Below are 25,804 nucleotides of genomic sequence, written 5' to 3'. Positions count from 1 at the left end.
GTGTGATGCCTGGGGAATGTCAGCGTGAGGAGCATGTCGGGATGATGAGGAGTTAAGCTGCCTGATGTTGCCGGGCGGGTCACTGCGCTTGAAGAGCAACTCTCTTTTTCTTCCTAATTTTGTGCTAATAATGAACCAAGACTTGAGACCGCTTCTCTGTTTCACACCTCCATCCCTCAGGACCAACGTGAGCTTTTTTCCACTTCAACAACACGGAGGCAGGCAGCGAGTTGGGCTCACTGATGATGAGAAGCCTGGTGTGTCTATTTGTGCGTCTGACTAACAGTCTGCTGGGCTATTTTTGCTGAGGGCGCACTTTGAAAGATGAGAATCAGAGGCCATTTCAAAACAACACTGATAGATTTACTGCAACTGTATCACGCTTGACTCATTGAAAAAATAAATCAACACTATGAATGCATTCAAAGTGAATCTTATGTGATGATACAGCGAGTTAAAGTGTCAGTGAGCCGTGAGCTGTTCCTAAACCTGACAGGCTGCTGGGATTACAGCTAAATGCAGACATTTCTAATCCCTCTGACATGTACGACCAATCACATCTGCACTTTGCCCTCTGTTTAAAATCACCACGCCGCCTTACACCAACTTCACCTCCTGACACATTGTTCCATTTGCTCAGTGTTTCTTCGAGGTTTACAGGCCGTATTTTCCTGATTGTTACCCGTTTTAATGACTCAATGAATGACTAATTGTCAGAGTTTCTTTCCTCTTGCGTTTCAAACTAACAACATTTATGGTGCCTGGAGGTCAGAGCTGTGTTTTTGTCCCGAACCCATCAGAGACAGCGAAGCACGTGGGTGGTTCTTTGTCGTCCGGATTTCCGTCCTCGGCTCTGATTTATTTCTATATAAATATGTAAAGTATTGCATGTTAAACAGGCTGAGATACAGGTACCACCTTATCGGCTCAGACAGGCTGACCATCGCTGTCCACACAGGCCGCCGGGTGCCCCTCGTGTTTAAAACAAATCCCTGCTCTCACGAACTGCAGCAGAAGACCTTTTCAGTCACACAAAATGGTATTTGTAAGACATCCTGGATAATTACCAAAATAATTATCTGATGTATTTTAAACATTTTTTGTGCTAGTGGCTAGAAAGACTCCAGTGGACATAGTGGGCAGAAGACTGACCGTGGCTTTCAGCGCGTGGATGCTGTGAGTGCGGGGAAAGCCCATTGAGGTAAGGATGGCAATGCTCTCCTCGGGGGGCGAGTTGCCCAGCAGGGCGGCGCCCGTGGGGCTGTCACCGGCGGAGGGGCCGGGATCAATCATGGAGGGCAGAGTGAGCGGCTCTGCAAAGTCTGCGAGGAAAAAGAGACAAAGGAAAAAATAATGATGCAGCACATTCCCATTTATGTTTAACCTAATTACTGTGCGTTTCTGCTTTGGAGGTCAAAGGTCGCATTTTCTAGAGACAACGCTAATTCAAACTGTAAAGCGATTAAAGCTGATCACAGACGTCCGACTGGTGTGTGACTAACTGGCACTAAGAATATTTCAAACACAGAAACAGCAAACGGTCACGTTAGGAGGGCGTGTGGGAGGCATCCCGATGCTCTGTAGTGGAAACGACACACACAAATGCACCCTGTGGATTGTTTGTCACAGTCAGGTTTGCTTGGGGGGGTCTGCACACCACGAGTGTTGATCTGTTGAGGTGCTTACGCCTCTCCAAACAGATGTACAGGCTGGCAACGAACACCAGGAAACACCTGGACCCTACGCTGAGGGACTCCAGCTCTGTGGGGCTGGCAGGGATGGTCCAAACACAACACCCTTCGTGACGAGTCTCCATGTAATTCAGTGAGTATGAAAATGATGTGAATCATATGCTACAACCTTCAGTTTCACCAAATCTAAACTAAAGTGAAGACCAATGGGAGATCTGAAACCAGACTGCAGTGCACACCACCATCAAACAACATGAGGGGAAAGAAAGTGTGCGACTCCCTTTCAGAGACTTTTAGAGTCACTTGAGCTGTTCTGGCAGAGTGTGGCCGCTCACCTCACTGACACACTTCACTTTTCTTTGTCTCGGGTTTCAAATAAGGTAAATTCATACCTCTGACTGTAGACCTGTAATGTTCCTCTTTCTCAATTCAGACTAAACTAAACGAGTTGGCACAAAAAGCCTCAGAAACACCATCTATGCACTATCTGGACAGCATATACTTAACCTCCAATACCATTGCTAGAAATATCAGGCCATTTCCTGAAAGAGAGGTCTTCTTTGACTTGCATGTAAATCAGGTCTCTATCACTACTTTCCTTTAGCTGAAGTACTGAGAAAATGAGGCACTTATCTATCTATCTATCTATCTATCTATCTATCTATCTATCTATCTATCTATCTATCTATCTATCTGCACGATAGAGACAAAAGTTATTGGTCATCCATCAAGCCAACCATCTGTACTTTTGCTCATCCAATCAGGCTGGTGTATTTCCAAGGCAGGCTCCCAGAAATATTAGGCCACACCTTGTAATCTTTGAATCTAGTGTTTTCAGTTCCACAGGTGTATGAACTCAAGCACCTGGCCATGCGAACCTTTGTGAAAGAATGGACTGTTCTAAAGAGAAGATCTCACTGAATTTGAGCGTGATGCTGTAACAGAACGCCAACGACTCGACAAGTCACCTACTAGATAATCCACGATAACCTTGTAAGTGGTATTACTGCAAAGTGGAAGCATTGAAGAACCACTCAGCCAGGAAGTGGGTGACCATGTAAAGTTACAGAGTCACTGAGTGCAGAGTGCAAAATGGTCAATGGTAACTTTATTGTCCCTGATGGGAAATTGCCACCAATGCTTTGCTGACGCAGTAACTGCGAGCTTCAAAGCTCCTGTGAGTGTAACATGTGGCTTGTCCAGTATTTCTGTTCATTTAGTGTATTCTGAACTAGATTTCTGTCCTTATTATCAGGATGTAAATGTGAAAAAAAATGCTCCAGCACGAGTACTAGCAGGAACTAGGCTGATCATATTTCTCCAGTACCAGCTTCTCTTTGTAAAATGCAGAACTGAATATTTTTTAAACAGAAAAAAGCTCAATCATATCTGAAAAGGTCTTATGTTTGCTATTGGCACTTCCCTCCCTTAGTGCAAATATGCTTGTTGTTTTGTAAAGGAATCAAAGGTAGGATACTGCAGGTATTACAGGTACTGTGCTGCAGTGGTTTGTATCATATCTATCTCATAGACTCCAGTTTGTGCATGTAAATGGAGAGTCCTCTTCACACACTGAGGTTAATTATGGAGTTCCACAGGGTTCAGTGCTAGGACCAATTCTGTTTACATTATACATGCTTCCCTTAGGCAGCATCATTAGAAGACATAGCATACATTTACACTGCTATGCAGATGACACCCAGCTCTATCTGTCCATGAAGCCAGATAACACACACCAATGAGTTAAACTGCAGGAATGTCTTAAAGACACAAAGACCTGGATGGCCGCTAACTTTCTGCTTCTTAATTCAGATCAAACTGAGGTTATTGTACTCGGCCCTGAAAAGCCTAGAAATATGGTATTTAACCAGATTCTTACTCTGGATGGCATTACCTTGGCCTCCAGTAACGCTGTGAGGAACCTTGGAGTCATTTTTGACCAGGACATGTCCTTCAACGCACATATTAAACAAATATGTAAGACTGCTTTCTTCCATTTGCGCAACATCTCTAAAGTTAGAAATATCCTGTCTCAGAGTGACGCTGAAAAACTAGTTCATGCATTTATTACTTCCAGGCTGGACGACTGTAATTCATTATTATCAGGAAGTCCTAAAAACTCCCTGAAAAGCCTTCAGCTGATCCAAAATGCTGCAGCAAGAGTCCTGACAGGGACTAGAAAGAGAGAGCAGGTTTCTCCTGTTTTGGCTTCCTGTTAAATCCAGAATTCAAAGTCCTGCTCCTCACATACAAGGTCTTAAACAATCAGGCCCCATCTTATCTTAATGACCTTGTAGTACCATATCACCCTATTAGAGCACTTCGCTCTCGCTCTGCAGGCCTACTTGTTGTTCCTAGAGTATTTAAAAGTAGAATGGGAGGCAGAGCCTTCAGTTTTCAGGCCCCTCTTCTGTGGAACCAGCTTCCAGTTTGGATTCAGGAGACAGACACTATCTCTACTTTCAAGATTAGGCTTCAAACTTTCCTTTTTGCTAAAGCATATAGTTAGGGCTGGACCAGGTGACCCTGAATCCTCCCTTAGTTATGCTGCAATAGACGTAGGCTGCCGGGGATTCCCATGATGCATTGAATCATATCTGCTATTAATCTCTGTCTCTCTTCCACAGCATGTCTTTATCCTGTCTTCCTTCTCTCACCCCAACCAATCACAGCAGATGGCCCCGCCCCTCCCTGAGCCTGGTTCTGCTGGAGGTTTCTTCCTGTTAAAAGGGAGTTTTTCCTTCCCACTGTCGCCAAAAATGCTTGTTCATAGGGGGTCATGTGATTGTTGGGTTTTCTCTGAATCCATTATTATACGATCTACTGTACAATATAAAGCACCTTGAGGCGACTGTTGTTGTGATCTGGCGCTGTATAAATAAAATTGAATTGAATTGAATGTTATGCAGAGATTTCTGGCCTGTTCCCAGTCAGCTCCCAGTTTGGATGTGGGAAACAGACTCCCCTCTCTGCCTTTAAGATGAGGATTAGAAACTCTTTAAGCCTGAATCTTATTTATGCTGTCTGGGTCTGTCCCTGAAAACCTCCCATCTACTCTATTTCAGCCTCCACAAGCTTATATGCCACTGTTGCATATCATTAACTCTTTGTCTTAGTTAGCGTTTGTCCCTCGCTGTCCTCGCCGTCCCTTCCTGCAGGTATCTCTGGCTTCAGAGCTGCTTGTTTACCATCTGCTTTTACTGGCTCCACCAGCCAGCCCAGTGTTTACTGTCATACTATTATTGTTTGTCGTCTGTTGTCTCTCCATGCTCATCATTTCCCTTTTTACCCTCGGTGCCTCAGCTGAATGCAGCAGATGGTTGCCTCTCCCTGAGCCTGGCCCTGCCAGAGGTTTCTCTGCTAAAAGGGAGTTTTATTCCTCCCTGCACCGTCATCAAACGCTTACCCGAATATTTGAGCTTCTGTCTGTGATACAGTAAAGCGCTAACCACCATTTCAACTTGTAGCTATTTTAAACGCATTAAAATGAACTATATGCCAATCAGATTTTTTAAAAGAGAAATCAAAGGAATATTACTTTTATATCTGGTGAACGTTTTACATATGCTGAACAGTGAAACTGAGCATGGAATGGAAATACTCATTTTTAAGTACAACACACTTCTCTTACTTTTAGTTGAATTTGCTGAAGGTGCACAATGACCGCTGAGGAACAAGGACACTCCCAATAGAACGACTTACTGTTGGCCATAAACACAGCCTTCATTACTCTGCTTGCCATAAATTAAATTGCGCACCACTTATCTCCCCCTATCATCTCTGTCTCGTTCTCCTTGTTTTGCGTCCTTCTGCTCGCCTCCTATACAGATGTGTTTATACCACAGAAAGACGCCGCTCTGTCAGGCTGCCAAACAGAAGAGCAGATGTTTGCATGTGAAGTCTTAAACTACGGCCGTGTCACATTGTCTTTAAAGCCCTCGTGCTGTTTATATTCACTGCGGCGTCTAAAGTGATTAGGTGAACAGCGGTTTAGTTGTCAAACCAAAATAAGCTGAAAGAACCTCCGTGCAGGATCGGACCCTTTAGCTGATGTCACTGAGCCTGAATGCAGCCCGTTTTGTAGATCCATCAAGCCCATTTAAAAACTCCTCTGGAGAGGCCCTTTACAGCCAACCAGGGAAATAAAAACGTGAGTCTGCACCTCAGGGGAACATCTCAGCACAAAGACACAAAGTCAGTCCAGACAAAGTTTCTGGAGACGATCGTGCACGCAGGTGAGCACAGATAAGCACCTGCAGCACACAAAAGAACACAGTGCATGCAATGGAAGAACATGAGATGTGATGCGTCTCTCACTTTCAATTACCTCTGTGTTTAAAAAGGTCCCCAACAAATAAACGTACCTGTCTGTGTAATGCATTCTGTCAGCACCACAGTGGGGGAAATGCCTTTGGCTGATATGTGGATAAAAACATGCAACACAGACATCTTATGTAATCTGACCAACATCTAAACTTTGTCTGTTTTCACTGCAGCTCTTCTATTACTTGTCTCTAGTATTTCTACCTTTGTCTGGATTACAGTTACTCCTTGAATCCTCAGCACTCTCCCCACACTCATTTCGTATCACCACCATGCTGTCTTGAAGCCTCGCTGTGAATGTTTGCAGGTTTAAAACACTAGTTGCACTTTGACACACTATAACGAGAAGGCCCGGCTCACAGTCGCTGCTTTAATTTATCCCAGAGCTGTTCTGTCAGGTTGAAGCCAGGACTCTGTGCAGGCCAGTCGTGTTCTTCAACCTAACATGTGTTCATCCTCGTCTTTATGGACCTTTCTTTGTGCACTGGTGTGCAGTCATGTTGGAACAGGAAGAGGCCGTTCCCAAACTGTTCCCACAAATTCAGGAGCATGAAGTTGTCCAAAACATCTTGGCATGCCGAAGCATTAAGAATTTCCTCCTCCACCAAACTTTACACTCGGCACAGAGGAGTTCTCTTTCCACTTCAGTTGCTGTTGTTCCCAACTGCAACCACTTTGTTATAACGCCACTAACAGTTGACTGTGGAATATTTAGTAAGAAGGAAATTTAACGAGTGGACTGCACAGGTGGTGTCCTATCACAGCGCCGCGCTGAAATTCACCGAGCTCCTGCAAGCGACCTGTTCGTGGCACAGTTGTTTGTAGAAGCAGTCTGCAGCAGCTGACTTTACACACCTGCAGCCACAGAAGTGACTGAAACACCTGAACTGAATGATTTGGGTGGGTGCGTGCTTCTGGTGATATAAAGTGTACATCGTGGAAAAAATGCATTTGTATTGTTTTTATTTAGTATTTTATGTGTGAAAAAAAGCAAATAAGTCCCAACATGTAATTTGATACCAGCACTAACATGTTTATAGCCCTGAACTGAGAAAAATGTTTGTACAGAACTTCTGACTGTAGAGGTCATGTGACATGTTTAATTTCACACTCCACCACGACATCATCCTCCATCCTCGGTGCATTGTGCCGTGATGCTGGCTCACCTGGCTCTTCCATATGGGCTATGATCCAGTTGAAGGCCATCTCAGGGCCCATGTTCCCCGTGTAGTACACCGCCTTCCTGCAGGCCTCCAGCGGAAAGCCCATCTCCGCCAGCTGCATTACTGCAGCCTCGTCTATTTCTGGAGCTGGGGACACAACAAATCAGCATCAATAACTAAAACATGCAGTTGCTGATTCAACAGTAGCAGTGGCTTGAGTCTAAACAGCCAAACAGATTTGTGGCGACTCCCTCTGTGGGACTCATTAAACAAAGAGAGCAGAGGAGCGTCGGGCCTGCAGAGGCATCTTTGTTGAGGGATGATTTATCAAGGAGAGAAATGAGTCTGGCTAAAGCAAGCAGAGCTGCACAGCAAAGCCAAGTTTGTCACAAAGTCGAGAGCAGCTGCAGCACCTGCTCAGGTAGGTCAGAGGTTTAGCTCGCTAGCATTCATCACCACTGCTTCGAGCTCGAAATACATTTTCTATGGTTATAACTTATAGAAATGTTGCATGTTTATTCAGTTTGGCACACAGCTGTGCAGAGAAATTAAATACTTACAGTCCAAGGAGCTCATGGAGTTATCTGAAAGAGGAGGAGGACACGGCACAGTCAAGCATCACCATCGCTGGCTCTGTATTTACTGTTGATTCTGTTTTGGAATCATTTCACTCTTTGAGAATAATAAAAGATTTGCAGACATTTGTACAGATAGCATCTATAATCGGCCAAGACAATATCCTGGAAAATCTGAGCTGCCGGCACGTTATTAATATTCACAAACAAAGGTACAGTTCATCAAACAAATCCATTGTAACACAGGGAATCCAGATGTTTTCGAGTACCCGTGGCGGGTCCTGGGCACAGTTGGTATTTCTGTCTTTTAAATTTTCTTTTTACCTTTCTCATAAAAGGATCATTTAGCTGCAGAACATCAAGGGGAGAAGCAAATGTCCCCTCCCACACCCCTCATGAGTCACAGAAACACTGCCCAACTGTGTTATTTTGGACCGTGAAATGTTGTCAGTGTCCTACAAACACATTTTATTTTACACAGATATGAAAACATCGGGTGAACGAAGAAAAAAAATAATGCAGAAACACGGCCTGAGAGCGGCACAGGCTTTTGTTCATTTTCCTTTGTTTTCCCCTCATGGCCTCAGTTACAGCCCCTCGGACGGCTGCTGGGTTTTATCCAGTTTGCTATATTAACTGAAAGGAAATACTGACCCAGTGAATGCAGCTGGAGTAGCCATCTTCCATGGTTTCTTTTAAATCGCAGGTTTGCTTTAATAGGTTTAAATGGATAATGTGAGTAACCAAAACAGGGAAGGAACAAAGCTGAACCAGTTTCAATACATCGTGTGCAGTTTGTGATTGTTAATTTTGTATTTTTTAACCAAAAGAAAAGTGGAAGCAAAAGAAAACAATTCACTTTCCATTTTCTGAATGGCCTGGAATAATTGAGTGAATAGAAACAGACCAATGAGAAATAATGTGCTTCAAGCAGCGTACAGGAAAACACATTTGTGTGCTGCTATGAAATCAATAAGAATCACTGAAGCCTTTTGGAGATAGAAGTGCGACCAACGATGAATCACTGCGAATTCCAGCAGGGGAGGAACGGGCCAGCGGTTCATTTACAACCAGCAAAACTCATCATATGAATGTGAAATAAATAAATCTGAAAGGCCATTGAATGCAGCGTGTTGTCTCCTCTGACCTGTTTTCATTTCACAGCTTTAGCTGCACGATTTACAGAGGCAACGCTGTTGTTAACCTCCTGAAATAGAAGCTCAGAGCGACGTGCAGATTTGCTGCAAATAAAAGCATGTGTGTGTCTGTGGCCCTCAAAGATATCTGTACAGGACGCCAAGCCGTAACAGGGTCTAAGCAAACCAAAACAATGATGCTCTAATGTGCAGATACTCCACTCAGATTGTTTGACACCGACAGTACAGCACACCATGTTCAGTCCTAAAATATTTAGGCACACTAAGACAAGCGAGTGCAAAGTTTTTCTATTGTGTATTCATGTGCTAAGATGCAGCAGACGAAACCAAAGAAAGATCCAAGTTTATGGATGTGTGAAGCACAGCAAAGGCTGCTCTCAGATGTTACCGTCTCTGCTCGAGCCCACCCCCAAATGTGCTCACAGCCTGAAACATTATAGGACTCTCTGTACTTCACATCTGCTGAAATATTAACAGAGACAGCGATGTAGCTGAACTTTACAACAGGAGGAGGAAACTGCAATCACAGAGCAGAGAGAGACGAAAGGCAAACAAAAAGGAGGGCACTGCCTTTGTGGGGTTGATTTTTTATTTTTAATAAGGGCTAAAGTGGCATGGATTTAACGGCTGAAATATTACCAAGCCTGCAAAAAAGTTTCTTAAAAAGTGACAATATTTTATTGAGTGCTATAACTCGCTAGCTTCCAGTACTTTAATCCCAGAGCTGAGGGAAGTGCGTTACAAGGAGATCTGGTGAAATCATTAGAACCTATTAGGCTTAGCCACACTGTGAACACAAACACTCTTCAGTAATTGATTGAGCATGCCTTTCCTGTGGGATTCCATTTAATGTGTCCTTAGGAGGGAATATGGGTGGCTTTCAGCAGAATATTATATTAGAGACAATTTCACAGACCATTTAATTCACAAAAATACCCGAGACCTGCCAAAAAGGATCTGGGGCACTGCAGCTGGTTTAAGCAGCAACGTGTTATGTTATAGGGTAAACACAAAGTTTCATATACTGAGGTGTTTCTAGCACATAAATGGAGTGAAGAAATATTCTTGGCTTTTTTGGCTAAACAGTACAACAAAAGGCTTCGCGCTCTGGGAAAACAGTGCCCTTTAAAATTAATAAGGGACTGTGAAATCAAAGATGAAGGGCCAAAAACGCCCGGAGTAATTAAGGGTGCTGGTACACTGTTTTTCTAGAATTCATGCATGACTGCTAACACCCCTGTAGGCCAATGCAGGCAATTTATGAGAGCCTGTAACCTTCTCATTGAATTCTGGGTGAGAAAAATGGAGCAGCATCTAATAGATGCCATATATTATAATATATGGATGTTTATTTGTCAACATCAAACAGAAAATAATACAGAAAAGAGCAAATTGTTAAACTCAAATAGGCTTAAAAACTCCCTCCTCCATTTTATTTCATACCTCTGGTGTCTTCGGGTAAAACAATGGGAGGCATGAGGTCCGGCAGCTCTTCTTCACCTGCCTGCAGCCCCGTGGCTCGGAGCCGGTTCAGATCCAGGAAGTCGGGAACGTCAATGACCACATCTGCAGAGCGAGATATAAAAGTATCAAACTGAAGAATCCAGCAGTAAGAACAGTGAGCTCTCAGATCAACTTTTAAATATTACGATCTATATGTGAGGCGTGAACTGACCTTTTTCCCCATTTATGAACTGAACTGAACACTTTATGAACATTTTAAGGTGCTAAACACACCGATTGATTTTCAACTACCAGCTAAACAGCAAAAGCGTTTTACGGACACCGACAGGATGACAGATAAACGTTTATAACCATGTGTTCAAAGTGCAGGTGAAACGTTTTCTCCACCCGGCAACAGATTCACTGCTGTGCCTTGTGAACTGCAGTTTAATGGTGCCCTCTGCTGGGGGTTTATAGCATTGCACTTACTGAGACATGCTGGTGGAGGGAAATATAAGGTCAATAAATCTGATCAGTCACTAAAGTGTGAGATACTAGTTACCTAGTTTTTTCGGCACCCAATCAACTCCAAATGTGAATTTCTTAATCTGCACCACCAGATACTCTGGGAACGAGGCAAATCGGGAAGTTCTGTAAAAGAATGTGTTGAAAATTCAGTTTATGAATCCAGCTGGTTTTCGTTTAAATATACTGGTTAAAAAGGGGTGTACGTTGGTCATTTCTGGCCCGAGAACAAGTGGACGTTGCTTACTTGACTCCAGCTGACTTGGCCTGCAGTGCCGAGCTCCAGAAATCAGGAACATTTTCCGGCTCTGTGAAGGCCTGCAGACAAGCAGTGAAAGGGATCCGCGCTCTCACTGGTTCAGGAGGGGGACGCATGTTCTCTTCTGCTTCCTTACGCTTGACCTCATATGCAAGTAGCTCCTCTGGTAATGAAAAAAACAACAAAAATGTGTCACTTTCATTTGCAGCATTCTCAGAACTGAAGGTGCTGCAAAAGCTGCAAAAGCCAATGTATTTGTTGTAAGTGTAGCATTGCAGAGCTTTAACTAAAACTCCACTGTTTCAGTCAAATACTCTCATCTTGGCAACATTTAAATAGTACATACAATTTGTCACGTAATACTTTATATCAAGCTGTGAAGGTGTAATTATACCTTACATACAAAACAGCTCTTAGCCGGGAACATTATTCCCTTCTCAGAGCAGGTCCAGTTCATTCTCCCACTTGCTGCAGTGACCAGAGGCAATCGTGGCCTCCATTCGCATTGTAAGCGTGTGGGGGCTCCGTTACCTCGATTGCTGGCGGCCTCAAATGGAGCGGGCAGCTGGATGCAGTAGTCAACCCGCTGAGTGTAACGGACACGACGAGTCTGGCAGCACTGAACTCGCTCCTCCACCAGGAAGCGAAACACATCACTTGGATTCTCTGAGCCTGCGCTGTTCCTCTGCAGAAACACCAAGATTTACGATTCAGAGACGCTGAATATGAGCATCGATAACAGAATCGGACCACATTTGGATTATGTGTCAGGCTGACTTTAGTTTATTATCCCTAAAGCAGGCTTGGCCGAGTCCAGGCCTCGAGGGCCGGTGTCCTGCAGGTTTTAGATCTCACCCTGGGTCAACACACCTAAATCAAATGATTAGTTCATTACCAGGCATCTGGAGAACATCAAGACATGTTGAGGAGGTCATTAACCGTTTAAATCAGCTGTGTTGGATCAAGGACACATCTAAAACCTGCAGGACACCGGCCCTCGAGGCCTGGAGTTGGACACCACTGTCATAAAGTATTAGTCCCATCCATCCATCATTAATTTTGTTTCGGTTATCTGGGGCCGGGTCGCAGGGGCAGCAGCCTAAGCAGAGAAGCCCCGACCTGCCTCTCTCCGGCCACCTCCAGCCTTTCCGGGGAAACACCAAGGCGTTCCCAGGCCAGCCGAGAGACATAATCTCTCCAGCGTGTCCTGCCTCTTGGCCCGGCACACCTCAACCGGCTCCTTTCAATGTGGAGGAGCAGCGGCTCTACTCTGAGCTCCTCCAAGATGGCCAAACTCCTCACCCCATCTCTAAGCCACTGTTAGGGAAAATATTCTAAAACACTTCTTCAGTAAAGACTCAGAGAAGAGAAACACACAGAACTTCTTGCTAGCAAGGGCAGCCTCCAAACTGAGACTCGCACTAAGAAACTGCCCCGGTCTTTATTTATACTTCAGTGAGCATTTGTGTGTGTGTGTGTGTGTGTGTGTGTGTGTGTGTGTGTGTGTGTGTGTGTGTGTGTGTGTGTGCTGCTGATCAAAGGGTCATATAACATGAAAGCACAAAAGGTACATCCTTGGTTAAGAAGAGGGTAATCTCCCCCTCACCCTAGATGGTTCACCCTAGATAACACAGTGAAGAAGTCCAGCGGTTCATCTAGGCAAAAAGGCACTTAGACTAAAACAGACATAGCTATGTTAAAACAATAAAACAATAAAACAAGGTGCAACCTCTCATGCTCCCAGGACGTGGGGGTGCATTCCTGGAGTGCACACCAAGCCTGCAGCCTGTTAGAGATCACACATCCTGTCACTACACAATTAATTATATGCCTCTAAGCATACATGGTTAAATATTTCCTAATACAAATAACTACATGCAGTATTCTACCATATGCAAACTTATATCACTAAAAGATTATACTGACTACTAAATACAATTTTCCATTGACAGCCACTCTTCAGAGAAAGCTCATTTCCGCTGCTTGTATTTCGGTCACTACCCAAAGCTCATGACCACAGGGGTAGGGATGTAGAACAACAAGTACATTGAGAGCATTGCTTTCACACTCAGCTCTCTCTTCGCCATGATGGACTGGTACAGCGTCTGCATCACTGCAGCCACAGCATCAATCCGTCTGTCAATCTCCTGTCCCTTTCTCCTTTCACTCATGAACAAGACCCCAAGATACTCCTCCACTTGGGAACTTGTCCTAGAGTAGGCACTTCACCCTTTTCGAGCTGAGGACCATGGCCTCAGATTTGGAGACTATGCAGACCAAGCTCTGCAATTAACCAAACACCCCATACTCCCTGAGCACCTCCCACTGGATACACCAAGGGACAAAGTCGAATGTCTTCTCCAAGTCCATGGTCCTGGTTCCACGACCAGGACAAAAACCGCATTGTTCCTCCTTTATCCGAGGTTCGACTAACGGATACATTTTCCTTTCCAGCACCCTGGCATAGACTTTCCCAGGGAGGCTGAGGACTGTGATCCCCTACAGTTGGAGCACACCCTTTCTTGAAGATGGGAACCACGACTCCGGTCTATCAATCCAGAGGTACCACACCTGATCTCCACGCAGCACTGCAGAGGCGTTTCAACCAAGCCCGCCCTACAACATCCAGAGCCTTCAGGAACTCAGGGCGAACCTCGTCCACACCAGGGGCTCTGGCACCAAGGAGCTACTTCAGTGACCTCCCCCCGGAAAAGACGAGTTGTCCCCCTCGTCTCCAGACTCTGCTTTCTCTGCGGAAGACTAAGGAAGTCCTCTGAGTTCCATCCACTGTGCAACAATGTCCTCGGTCGAAGCCAGCAGCGCTCCACTACACACAGTGCAGGTAGAGCACTGCTTTACCCTCCGAGTTGCCTGACGGTTTTCCATGTTTCTTCAAGGCAGTCCGAAAGTCTTTTTCCTCCCTGAACTCCTCCCACACTCGAGTTTTTGCTTCAGCCACTCCCAAACCATGTTCCGCTTGGCCAATCGGTACCTATCAGCTGCCATCGAAGTCCTAGGCTAACCAAACCTGACAGGACTCCTTCGTCAGTCTGATGGTTCCCTTCACGTCTGGTTCGGGGGACACCACCACGACGGGTACCAACCACCTTGCAGCCGCAGCTCAGTGCAACGGAGGTGCTGAACATGGTCAGACTCAATGTCCCGAGTCTCCCTCAGATTGCTGTTGAGCTCTGCCGGAGGTGGGAGCGCTGGCATATTAAGCAAATTATAAATACGGTTAAATGTAACAGCTCTATTTGACAATGACATAAACTGGGGAAGAGGTGGATAGAGACTGGATATATAAATCACAGAAACGACTGTCTTTGCCGTGGTCTCTCTAGACTCTCCTGGCAAGACTTAAGCGTGACTGCAGTTTGACCCACATTTCTTAATACAGCCATTCAAAACACTGATGTGACTCTTTAATTTACCAAATGCCTCAATGGAGAGAGCTGCATCTTTTTTTAGAAAACTAGGAAGAATCATTATCACTGACAGGCTCCATATCCTCAGCAGGGCTGATTGAAGCAGTGTTTATTTGAAGACTGTGGTGAAGGATGGCACTGTGATTAAAGCACTCGTTTGCCAAGGCCAAGGCCTCTCTGCACCCCAGCCCTTCTATTCTAAGATGCTACAGCAATACACGAGTTATAATGTCACTTCAGCCATATTTGTAGGATGGCACAGGCTGGGCGTGCTGCTGATGGTGGTGATGTTATTCAGGTTATCCATGTATGGGTAACTAAACTGGCATGTAAACACTGACTAGTAGGTCAAAGGAGGTGTGGAAACAAAAACAAAAATGTTAATCACATTTAGTGTGAAATATATCTACAGATGATTTTTTTTAACAACAGCCACAGAGGTTAGGAGAGATTGGTTGTTATGTTTTGTTTATGTGCAGACTATCTCAGGGCATGCGTCCTGGGTGAGGCAGAATCGGAGGCATTATCTGGCCACACAGTGTAAGCGATAGCAGAGGTCTATAGATATCCTGCTTGAGACAGACATTTCAGCACACCCCATGTTTATGTACCAACCAGGGAGACGGCGTGCTGTGTTTAGTCGAAAACAAACGGCCCCTCCTCCAATAAACTGTCTGTCCCCGTGTGTCACACTCACCATATCCCACAACAGCTCCCACTCTGTGACAATGTCACAGAAAACTGCAGTTTACAGCACATCGGTCACGTGGGATGTTTTACGTCATTTTAAAGATTTTCTGTGACGCAGCGAGGCACGCTGACAGACGTCAGGGTTTTTTAATTTTACAGAGCAACATTGTAACACTTACATCAAATATAGAATTCACAGATGTATTTACATTCACATTTCTAAAAGTCGTTTGCCAGATTTATACATTCATCAGCCGCTTTAGTAGATACACCTTGCTAATACCATTTGGACCCCCTTTGTTTTCTTAACTTCTCTAATTCTTTGTGCCAACAGGGTGCTGGAAACAAAGATCAGAGATTTTGGTTCGACGTTGCTGCAGATTTATTCAACTCCACGTCCATGATGCGAATCTCCCGTTTCCACCACAACCCAAACTTGCTCTAGTAGTTTGAAATTTGGTGACTGTGGAGGCCTTTCAAACTGCAGTGCGTTGTCACTGAAAGCAGTTTAAGATCAACTTTGTGCTCATTTGCATACATTGATTCCAACAAGTGTTTATTTGAGTTATTGCTGCCAGCCTCAGTCTGACTCTGACGTCTCGTACTCGCACTCACTGGATATTTTCTCTTTTTCAAACATAGAGAAGGTCGTGTTGGGAAATCCCAGCAGTTCAGCAAACTCTGCAGTCACAGCCTGTCACTTTCACAGTCACTGGAATCACCTCTTTCCCATTCTGGTGCCCAGTTTGAACTTGAACACAGTATTTGCATTATAAGACAGTTGAACAGGGATGTCGCGGCCTTTTACGTTCCAAACACCAAAAAAGTCCAAGAAAAGGCCGTGGGTGGCAACGGGAGGTTTGTTTTAGAACGCACTTCTGACTCCATTGTTTAAAAATCATATGCCGTTTATTTCGTGGAAAATTATAAACAAAAATCAGCCAAATAACTTCTTAAAACTTAAAATTAAACGAAAGTTAACTTAATTTGCTTTAACAACTTCAAAAGTGGTCAAAAAATCATTTCCTAACCCTCCCGTCTTCCCATCTGACATTTGGCAAACAAAAAACCTCTTTACCACACCCATCCAGGGTGCTCTTAATCTCTTGATTAATGAGAGGGTCCATAAGCTAATAAACCAATCACTTTGCAAAAGCTTCTCCAATAAAATTAATTACAAATTTACATAACAAAACCAGGTCAGTACATTCTTACACCTTTAAAGAAAAAACAAAAATGAATACAGATTGCATTTTATAAACATTCAACAAAAATGGCCACAACAAGGGATGTCTAATAAAGTGTGTAATTAGTGTACATGTGGATATGTGAAGACATTTTTCCACCCGGCTTCACTCACCTCCACCAGGTTGATCATGTGCAGGAGGAATTCATGAGCATCTTGTTGTCTGTTGGAGGAAAACTCTAGGTGTCCCCTGCTGACCAGAGCCTTCAACATTCGAGCAGAGATGCCCTTCTGCTGGTGCTGCAATTAAAATATATATACATATAAAAAGATGTCTCACATAATCTGACTACGCGTAAATACTCGGCCTTTTCAGAGGACCATATAACACAAGAGACAGCTGACCGAGAGTGGGAATTATAGATGTTGGAAGGAATGTGTGATGTCAGGCTAATCAACATGTTTGTCTAACGTGACAATAATATATGTGCTAAAATATGATGCTACAAAGTAACACAGATACTTCAAAAACTCGCTGCTGTGGGGGCACGGTCTGCGGTGCTGCTGCAGGGGTGATGGACACACCTGCACGCCATCTGCAATCACGTCTTGCCGGCTTAAAAATCTGACTGGGTCCTGGGTTGTTGATGTCAATGCGAGTTGGGCTATGAGCTGCAGCTGACTGAGTGTGTGAACAGCAACCAAGTATGCTGAAAAGCATGTTAACGACAACACCATCGGGTCTGCGGTGGGTTCTTTGCACTGGCATCGCCACCTTCTTTGTTAAAAAACTCAAACTTTAAGCTAGCTGTCACAACAAGAAATACAGACGTCTGCATCACAATGCTCAGGTAAAAAGCATCTTTTCCAATGCTCGCCATCACTGTTGATACTTGCAGCTTGTGACTAAAACTTTGTTGCTGCCATACATATAAAAATGTGCTTTCACAAAGATGCAGCAAAAACATTTAACCTGGCTCCTTCACACATATCTACATTTACTTTGGTTAAACAGAAGTTAAAGTGTGAAAAAGCATAAACCAGCAGTTACTATAAAATAAGCAGACGTTTAAATATGTTGCTGCCATCCAATCTATATTTTTTCTCTGCAATCAAACAAAAGTAATAGTCTTTAACACGTAAAACCACCAACCTCCATCACGAGAACGTGTACCAGCATTAAGGAAACAATTTGATGAGACTCTGTGATTGTGCTGGGTCACACTGACATAATACAAGCTCTCCCCCCACATCTCCCCAGCTGTCAATATATGTCCAACCACGATTCCCCATCACACATGCAGGAAGCTCACAGCTCGGCCTGGTGGCTGGTGAAGCTTATGGAAGAAGCCCAGGGCTTACAGAAATAACCCTTTATGGCTGTCCTGTAATTTTGTGGCAGATGTGTACTACGACTCCGAAAAGGCAACAGTTTCAAATGACAAACAAACACGTAAATATTCATATAAATTAAACAGTAGCACATTTTACCCATGTAGCAGCATAAAGCTGTGGTGTGAGGAACTAAAAGGCAGAACACAAAATATTAACGGAGCTGTTGAAGTCGAGCAGCTCAAACTGCTGTCAACAGTTTGTAGACCAAATGAAAACAGCAGGAGGAGGAGAGAAGCGACTTTAAACATATATAAACTCAACTACACTCCTTAAAAAACAACTCTGTTACGTTACTATGAAAAACCAAACGTTAAATCAAACTGAGCGGCTAAATCTGAATGTTAGGATTATTCGCATGCTTCTGTTGCTTATGGACCCAGTTTGGAAGCTGGACATACCCAGTTTAACACCTTGTATTCTTCTTTCATCACCTGTTCAATGAGCTCAGATTTCATGGGCGGTTTGGAGTACTGGCCTGAAAGCAGTCCATGTCCCAGTTTAGCCCTGCCACACAAAAACACACACATAAGCATAAAGTAGAGTCTTATTTTAGTCTTGCTGGGGTTATTTTTTAGATGGCACACCCTGAAGGAAGTGTGCACAGATGTCAAGGAAAAAGACACTACAAAACCTTCAGACAGGGCACTTGGAGGCCAGCTCGTGATAATCCTGAGTTTAAACTAAAGCAGGCTGTAGTCCTAAGTGCCTGTTTTGTTATTGGACTGGCTGTGGCGCCTCTTTGCAGCTCTTTGTGGTTGTTTCTTGTCTTATAAATACGTCTGTGCAGTGGTACTCCAGAGAGACAATTAGGAGAAATACAGTCATTTAGATTCATTCAAGGCTGATGACAGTTTTCATCGACTGTATACTACTTCATATTTATTAAAAGTGAAAAGGAGCAAGCAAGGGGACCTAGTCTGCTTCATTTGTTTCCCTGTCATATATACACTATTACACTGATGTTCTTATTAAACAGTGAGGTCATGTAACAGTTATCCCGATCCAGGCGTGTTTTCATGGGCGTTTTTCCACTCTTGGATCAAAAGCAGACGTCCGATATTCAGTAATAACAGGCACACAGCTATAGCTGCGAGGACAGTAGCTCCACCCACCTGCTGTTCAAACCTTGTGTTTATGCAGAGCAGCCAATCAGACGGACGTTTGCTTCAAGAGGAGCTAAAACAGTTTGTGCCAGACGGTGCATGAGTCCATAAATGTGTGATAAGTGGCGTAAACCCGGCCCTGTGTTAGCCTTACAGCTTACAGGTCACCTGCTTAACTTAGTGAGGCACGCAGCACCGCAACTACTGCAAAGATCTGGAGGAGAGCCTCTTCAAATGATTACACGACCTTTAGCAACATGCTAATTTAATGAACTTAAATATTTGGTGGCAGAACCTCAGCTCCAATCCACGCCCCCCGAATGCGTCATGTGTATCATGAAAGACTTTCCTGTTTGTCCTTCAGCACCTTGACCTTTATTCACTTTATTCACACGTAGCGTTTCTATTAAGTACCTGTTTACAACATAATTGTCTTCAGATTAATCCAACTTTAAGAGAGCGCCATTATACAAATAAACGGTTTACTTTCCTATGACCCATTTCTCGCTGACAAGCTCTAACAGTGACAGATATAAACGTGTTTTTATCTGGCTGCGTGCCTCACAGCATGAAATACACAGCTGATATCTATCGCCTTCCTGGCTAAGAATCTGCTTCCCATTCATCACACCCACAGCATCTGACTGGCCTCTTGCAACATACTGGCTTATGTGACAAAGTCAAACAGATTTTACAACTAGCATCAAAATTCATTGGCAAGATTTGGTTCTATTAGAAAACGACACATCGTGTTAATTATGTTATAATTAACAAAATATTCCAGTCCTGAGCAGCTAGAAAAACACCCTCTCCTGTTTGTGCAGTTCCACACTGCATAACGTGACACTGCAGTCACTTACATTTGAGTTGCAAAGTCCTGGGTGGGGTCGAGCGGTGAGTAGTCAAATATCCTCTGAAGATTACCCACATACCTGGAGAGCAAAGCATGAGTCACACTCTGACCTACAGAGGAGCATACGGGATGATGGACCCTCAGGAACATTAACTGTAAAGTAACAGTTTTAAATAATGCTCAAAAGATTTTTTTTATGTCCTCTGTCGACTGACATGAATAAATATTTGTAAATTATTTTGAACAACAAATTTACACTTTAAACACTTGATAAAAAACAGCTTTGATTGTTAATAAAAACTGAAAAAGTATTTCAGATTCTTCTGTGGTAACAAGACCTCATTTTTAAACTGGCTCTAAAGAAAAGCAGTCTTTCTGTGAAACCAGTACAGAATCAATAACATCTGACATACGAGATATTACTCACATCCTTTGGAAGTCTGGGATGCTGAAGAGGACCTGCATGACCGTACTAAGGTAGCAGCTGCTTCCCAGATTTTTGATGCCTGTATAACCAGAGCCATACACCTCCTTCAGCTTCATGCCCGACTCTTGGATCACCTCCCACTCGCTGACCCGCGGCCGGGGTTTATTGTCTGTGTGGTGCCCGTTTTCTGTCTGAAGGGGGAAAAGGGAAGCTATATTAGAAACACCTTTTGGGAGAAACAGAGTCTTCATCTGGTTCTCAAAGCTGGAGAGAATTTGACTGGAAAGTCTATTATGGTTTTTAAACTCCACCCCACATGAAAAACGCCTGGTTAGACCAAAAACAGCGTTGGAGAATCCAGGCAGGTCAATCCCAATCAGTCCTACACTTTTTATTCATGTACTAAACTAAACTCTGAGATGAAGTTCTTTTAAATGTGGATTGTTTTGATTGAAATATCCCCAAAAACCCCAGACTGATGTTTTTGGGACTGACACCTATTGGCACGATTTAAATACAGTGTTCATCAAATTTATTGGAGCATCTGACATACAAACAAGAAAACATAAATATTTACAGCTCTTTCAAAAACTTCAAATCAATCAAGCATAATATTCAACCACTGTAGGAATGCAAGTCAATTTGTGTAATTTGGCATTTTAATCAAAAATAATAGTGTGCTTCACTCATACAGATTAATATGGGAGAGGATTAGGGCCACTGGAGTCCTCTTCCATAGCATTAACCATTACAGAAACACCAATTACTCCATTTAAATAGCAGTGATTTAGGGCAGCTGTGTCATAAACCTCTCAGTGAATTTAACAGCGCTACATCTCTTCAAAGTTTTCTTTATTTCACGTAAAGAAATGTAACAAATGTTTGTAAAACTCCAATGAAAATGTTCAGTGTGTAGCTGCAGCAGTGAAGCGTGGTGTGCGTTTGTTATTGATTTGATAATTGACTGATTATTACTGATTTCTTTGATGTGTTTTAGATGTTTTAGGCTCAAAGCAGCTAACTTACTCCTTTCTGCATCTGTAGCATGTCTATTCCAAAATGTGACAGGTGCTCTGATACGTGCGGGTCCAACACAGCTTCTTCTTCCTCAAACGAATAGATGTCTGAAATTTAAAGAGCAGTTAATCACTACAACAAGATTCATTGTTGGGATGGTAACTTACTCGCTTTAGAAATGAACTACAGATGGATGAGATCTTGCTTTGTATTTCCAAGAGTCACTGTGTGAGCTTCAGGAACAAAACTTTGATCGGACAGTCGGTAGGTGAAATTATTATTATAGCTACACGATGCTACACATTATGTCAAATTTTTAAAAACGAAGCGAGTTTAACTACATATTATTGTGTTTTAAACACTACCATAAATTTGATCTAAACTACAAGTTTTCTGTAGTTTTCTTTGCATTAAAGATCAAAACAAATGTAAAGGAAGGATCACTGACAACGTGAAATAAATGAAATTCTAGATTCGTGGAACGGCTCTCGTGATGATATCAAGAGTCCCAGACCTGCTCCATCGGGGGTGATGGTGTCCAGTTTGACAGCCAGAGGGTAGTTGGTCTCTCTGTAGTGCTCCAGCGCATGGCCGTTACCACCGCTCCCATCAAAGAACCACTTCCCACAGAGCACCGCTCCGTCTGTCAGGTTCAGCCACAGGTTCTCTCTCATCTCACACTTCTGACACTTCCAGCCACTGCAGACAACAAAACAGACTCGTGTTGTTGATGTGCCATTTTTAATCACTCAGTCGTGCCAAGCCTCACTTTTGACTGCAAAATGTCTGTGAAGCTTCTCAGTCATCCAGGTCACAGCAGTCTAAGGAGCTCGGATGGAGAAGCGTCTGGACTCCTTTAAGCTGCTTCAAGACGTTTCACCTCTCATCTGAGTTCTAAGGTCAAAACAGTCAATCTGGGACTCTCCACCATTTGACCCTAGAATGAAGAAGCTTCTCGGATGAGAGGTGAAACATCTTCAAGCAGCTTTTCCATCCGAGCCACTTAGACTTTTACTGCAACATTGCATTTTCCTCAACAACAGGGGTGAAAGTCGTCGGATTTACAGGTTCTCTCCTGTTCTTTAGTTATCAAAGCAACAGAAACAAAGACTACAAATACAAGACTTTCCTTATATAGAATCATTAAAAACATAGACGTTTACATCCATGCCTATTCAGACACGTATAATAAAGTACGCAGCAAAGCCTTTAATAGGTGGAAACCAAAGATTACTTTGATCAATGAAGTGTCAAATGTGAAATATGGTTCACATTTCGTTTTGGCTTCACTAACGAGGTTTTTGTAGTGTGTGCGTGCCATCATTCTGTTTGCAAACACAATAACCTGAATAAACTGGACTTCTATCCAGAGATGCCTTCAAAGTCAACTTAATGGCTTCGTGGTCAAAAACGGACAAAAACCGTAACTTTGAAACCAGAATTCTGTGGTGTCGTGATTATTGTTGACATACACAAAGTACGTGTCAGATTTGACCTCTGACCTCTTCAAAGTCAGTACATTGATCTGAAGGTCAAAGTGATCATGGTGCTATATAGAGCTGTTGTTTCTTACTGCCGTTATTTGTATTGACAGCATACAGGGAATAACACAGACTTCACTCCGACCTGGGTGGGATCCTGACCCCGTTATCCAGCTGTCTGAGGCTTCTGGCATGCCGAGACACCTGGATCTCCTCCTCCCAGGACTCAGGCTCCTGTTTCTTGTAAGCTGATGGTGCATTGAGTACTGCATCACAGGCGATGGTCACCTGGACGTCAGCAGAGTCAGCGGTCAGTATTTTATTTCAGCAATTATTTTCTTACAACTGAACATAAAAGCTCAGAACCACAGAAAAGAGCCAAAGAGGTCATGCAAGATTTGTGCTTAAAAAAGAAAGTGTGTGCCACGTCACATGACTGATTCAACACCGAAAGAGTTAAGAAAAATCCAGCAGCAAAACACACCTGCTCTTTTATTACACTGTACAATTAAATATTTTCCACGCGGCAACATGAAATCGCACATGCATTAAATAATAAAACAGACGTCGAGGTCGTGCCAAAGCCAAGCTCTAAAAGCCAAACTAACGAATAAATGTGTGAAAAGTCTCTTCTGTGCTCCATGCAAGCAGTAAACACAGAAAACAAGGCACATACAGGTGCACCACATGGTTCCCCGAAATGTTTGCAAAGGTGTACATCTCACAGGTCACCCACCAATCCTCTATAATGAAGTTCGTTTTTGAATTTTCACAGATGTTTTTGAACCTTGAATGTAAAACATATGGATTGAGACCAAATGGTGGCTCTACAAGACAGACGGGGTGGCCACTCAGGGAACCATCAGCGTGCACTGTAACGGTAACACCGACTCACTGACCAGAGCGGGCAACTCCTCAATATTTGGTAAGGGGATCTCGAAGTGGTCTGGAAAAATGACGAGCTTGGCCTCATCCTCGTATTCATAGTCCTCCCCGTTAAAATCACGGTTCAGCTCTAAATCTTTCAGGGAGGAAGCAAACAGTCAGCTGCCACTGAGTTTGTTCTGAAATATCTTTACTTGATGTTCTTTTCTGCTTGAATTTGAGATGATGATTTGTTCCTTTAGTCAGTAGCGGATTTCTAAGGAGCGGGCTTTGATCACCCTCCATACAGAGCATTTGTTTTCCACTGCAGCCTAAACGTGCATAATGACTCAGTGGGAAACAGGATCATAGGTTAACCCTGACAATGCTGTTATGCCTACTGATTGCATGCGACGTCAGCAGCTAGCGCCTTAATTAGATCACTGGACCAACGTGGGGATTATGGCGGATACGTACATAACCGCTGTCACTTCAAGATCTTAAAAGGATAACAGGAAGAACTGCTCCAAAGAAGGAGTCCTCAGGAAGAGGCAGGTAATGGCTGGAGGGCTGATCTAATCTACCCTTCATGGAGTGGAAGGAATTCCTCCGTCAGGAAGGAGGCAGAGTCACCTGGTCCTCTGGGCGCAGCGTCATAGCTGCAGCAGAAGTGTGTCAGCAGCCTGGACGGGAGGTTGACAGGCGGTGGCAGCTGAGAGGCCGGCGACTCTCCCTCTCCGCACCCCCAAAGAGGCGGAGATGAAGGGGAGCGGGCCAGGATTTGATTTAGAACAGTTACCAACCACATTTACAAATAAATGAGCTATATTTAGAGAACAAGATGAAGCGGAGGAAGAAGAGGAGGGGACACATCATGAGGAACATCTGACGCTTTGGGTAAAGGCTGGCAAGAGGGGGCGGCTGGAGGGTCACGACAGAGCAGGAGATGCGTTTCTGACCACATTAACATTAAACCACCAAAACAGTAAATTACTTCTGGAGCTGCACTTTTGCAAACACCAATCAACGAGATTTACTGTTCAGGTATGATTTAGTGCTTTAATCCTGCCTCTGCTGGAGTATAAACAGTTGATTACTCATTTTCCTGTTCTCATGCTACAAAATCCGTAAACATGATCGTCGTTACTCTGGTACATTTAAGTTCTGACGATAGGTCTCGTGGTGAGGAAAGGAGCATTTAGTGAGTTTCTTGTACCAGTGAAGTAAAACCCTGAATGCTTTTACTTATATTCATAAGGCTGTAAACTCTACTTGCACCACTGCCTCGGTCTTACCTAGAAACACTTTTCCATTTCTTCTTCTGGGGATGGCGCCGCCTCCAGCAGCTCCGGTGGCTTTCTGTAGGAAACATCACATTTAAACACCTTTCAGCACCCTGCACAGACATCCAGAATTACTTGAAAAAACACATTTTTATGCCGTGCTAAAGCCAATCCAGATAGTTGTCATTTTGTTAGGAATAGATGCTGGACGTTCCAGGTGCCGGTCAGTTTACAAGGCAAGCGGAAAACCCCGACCATGGCAGGGTCAACATACAGGATGATTAATAAAGTGCTTCAGTACGACAGATACTGTTTACATCATGTGTGGGCCTGTCTTTGCCTGTAGTGTGTGTCATGGTCTTTTTCTGCCTCTGCTGCAATTGTCTCTTCATTGAATGTCGTCAAGTGCGATCAAAAAGGCAGCATGAACACAAAAACAAAGAATAGTAACATTAACATATTTTAGCTTTGACACAGTTATTGAATGGCTTAGGACCGTGAATCTGCAGAATCATCAGTTGGCAGCACAACTCCACAGCGCCACCAACTGGTTTCCTTTCAGTTTGATCAGGTTGGCCTGAATGAGCCTCTCTCGGTGGGTAAACAGGGCAGAAAGACGGAGAATGCTGACACGCTTGAGACCGAGTGGACCCATGGGAAAAAACCCAGCAGACACAGGAGCCTGCAGAATGTGAGCAGCTGTTTGTGGACAGATCCAGGCATTGAAATAGCAGTTCTCTACAAAGCAGAGCAGAAGCCAATTAGAGGCAGCAGCTCTGATCTTTGTCGGTCACCATCCAGTTTTCATAGAAAGACAAAAGTGAAGCATGTTTTGGTTCAGATGTGATACTTTTGCAAAGACTGTTCCCTTAAATGACTCAGCAGCTCTGTGGCTCAGTCTCAACAAAAGCGTAACGTTACAGTCTTTGGACAAAACATCA

At 43.7% G+C, this 25,804-nt stretch overlaps 1 protein-coding gene across 4 annotated transcripts in view; it reads right to left on the bottom strand.

The window, feature by feature from the left end:
• Positions 1 to 25,804, bottom strand: part of usp13 (ubiquitin specific peptidase 13) — a 33,812-nt gene that overhangs the window by 4,251 nt on the left and 3,757 nt on the right. For 2 of the 4 annotated variants that reach the window (XM_026159984.1, XM_026159985.1), the window contains 16 exons: positions 24,876 to 24,939; positions 23,616 to 23,737; positions 22,862 to 23,004; positions 21,750 to 21,934; positions 21,245 to 21,342; positions 20,219 to 20,409; positions 19,799 to 19,870; positions 18,234 to 18,339; positions 16,615 to 16,740; positions 11,668 to 11,821; positions 11,125 to 11,299; positions 10,915 to 11,003; positions 10,353 to 10,475; positions 7,738 to 7,761; positions 7,181 to 7,324; positions 1,153 to 1,322 (listed from right to left, as the gene is read on the bottom strand). In XM_026159984.1, the coding sequence (XP_026015769.1) occupies positions 1,153 to 1,322; positions 7,181 to 7,324; positions 7,738 to 7,761; positions 10,353 to 10,475; positions 10,915 to 11,003; positions 11,125 to 11,299; positions 11,668 to 11,821; positions 16,615 to 16,740; positions 18,234 to 18,339; positions 19,799 to 19,870; positions 20,219 to 20,409; positions 21,245 to 21,342; positions 21,750 to 21,934; positions 22,862 to 23,004; positions 23,616 to 23,737; positions 24,876 to 24,939 (1,986 nt within the window). The remainder of the gene's footprint in view (positions 1 to 1,152; positions 1,323 to 7,180; positions 7,325 to 7,737; positions 7,762 to 10,352; positions 10,476 to 10,914; positions 11,004 to 11,124; positions 11,300 to 11,667; positions 11,822 to 16,614; positions 16,741 to 18,233; positions 18,340 to 19,798; positions 19,871 to 20,218; positions 20,410 to 21,244; positions 21,343 to 21,749; positions 21,935 to 22,861; positions 23,005 to 23,615; positions 23,738 to 24,875; positions 24,940 to 25,804) is intronic. The other 2 variants (XM_026159987.1, XM_026159986.1) reach the window with 2 other exon arrangements.

The sequence above is a fragment of the Astatotilapia calliptera genome, chromosome 23 (genome assembly GCF_900246225.1).
Source record: "Astatotilapia calliptera chromosome 23, fAstCal1.2, whole genome shotgun sequence".
Lineage (NCBI taxonomy): Eukaryota > Metazoa > Chordata > Actinopteri > Cichliformes > Cichlidae > Astatotilapia > Astatotilapia calliptera.
Note: the sequence above shows the minus strand (reverse complement) of the source record. Positions and strands in the feature narration are given on the sequence as shown.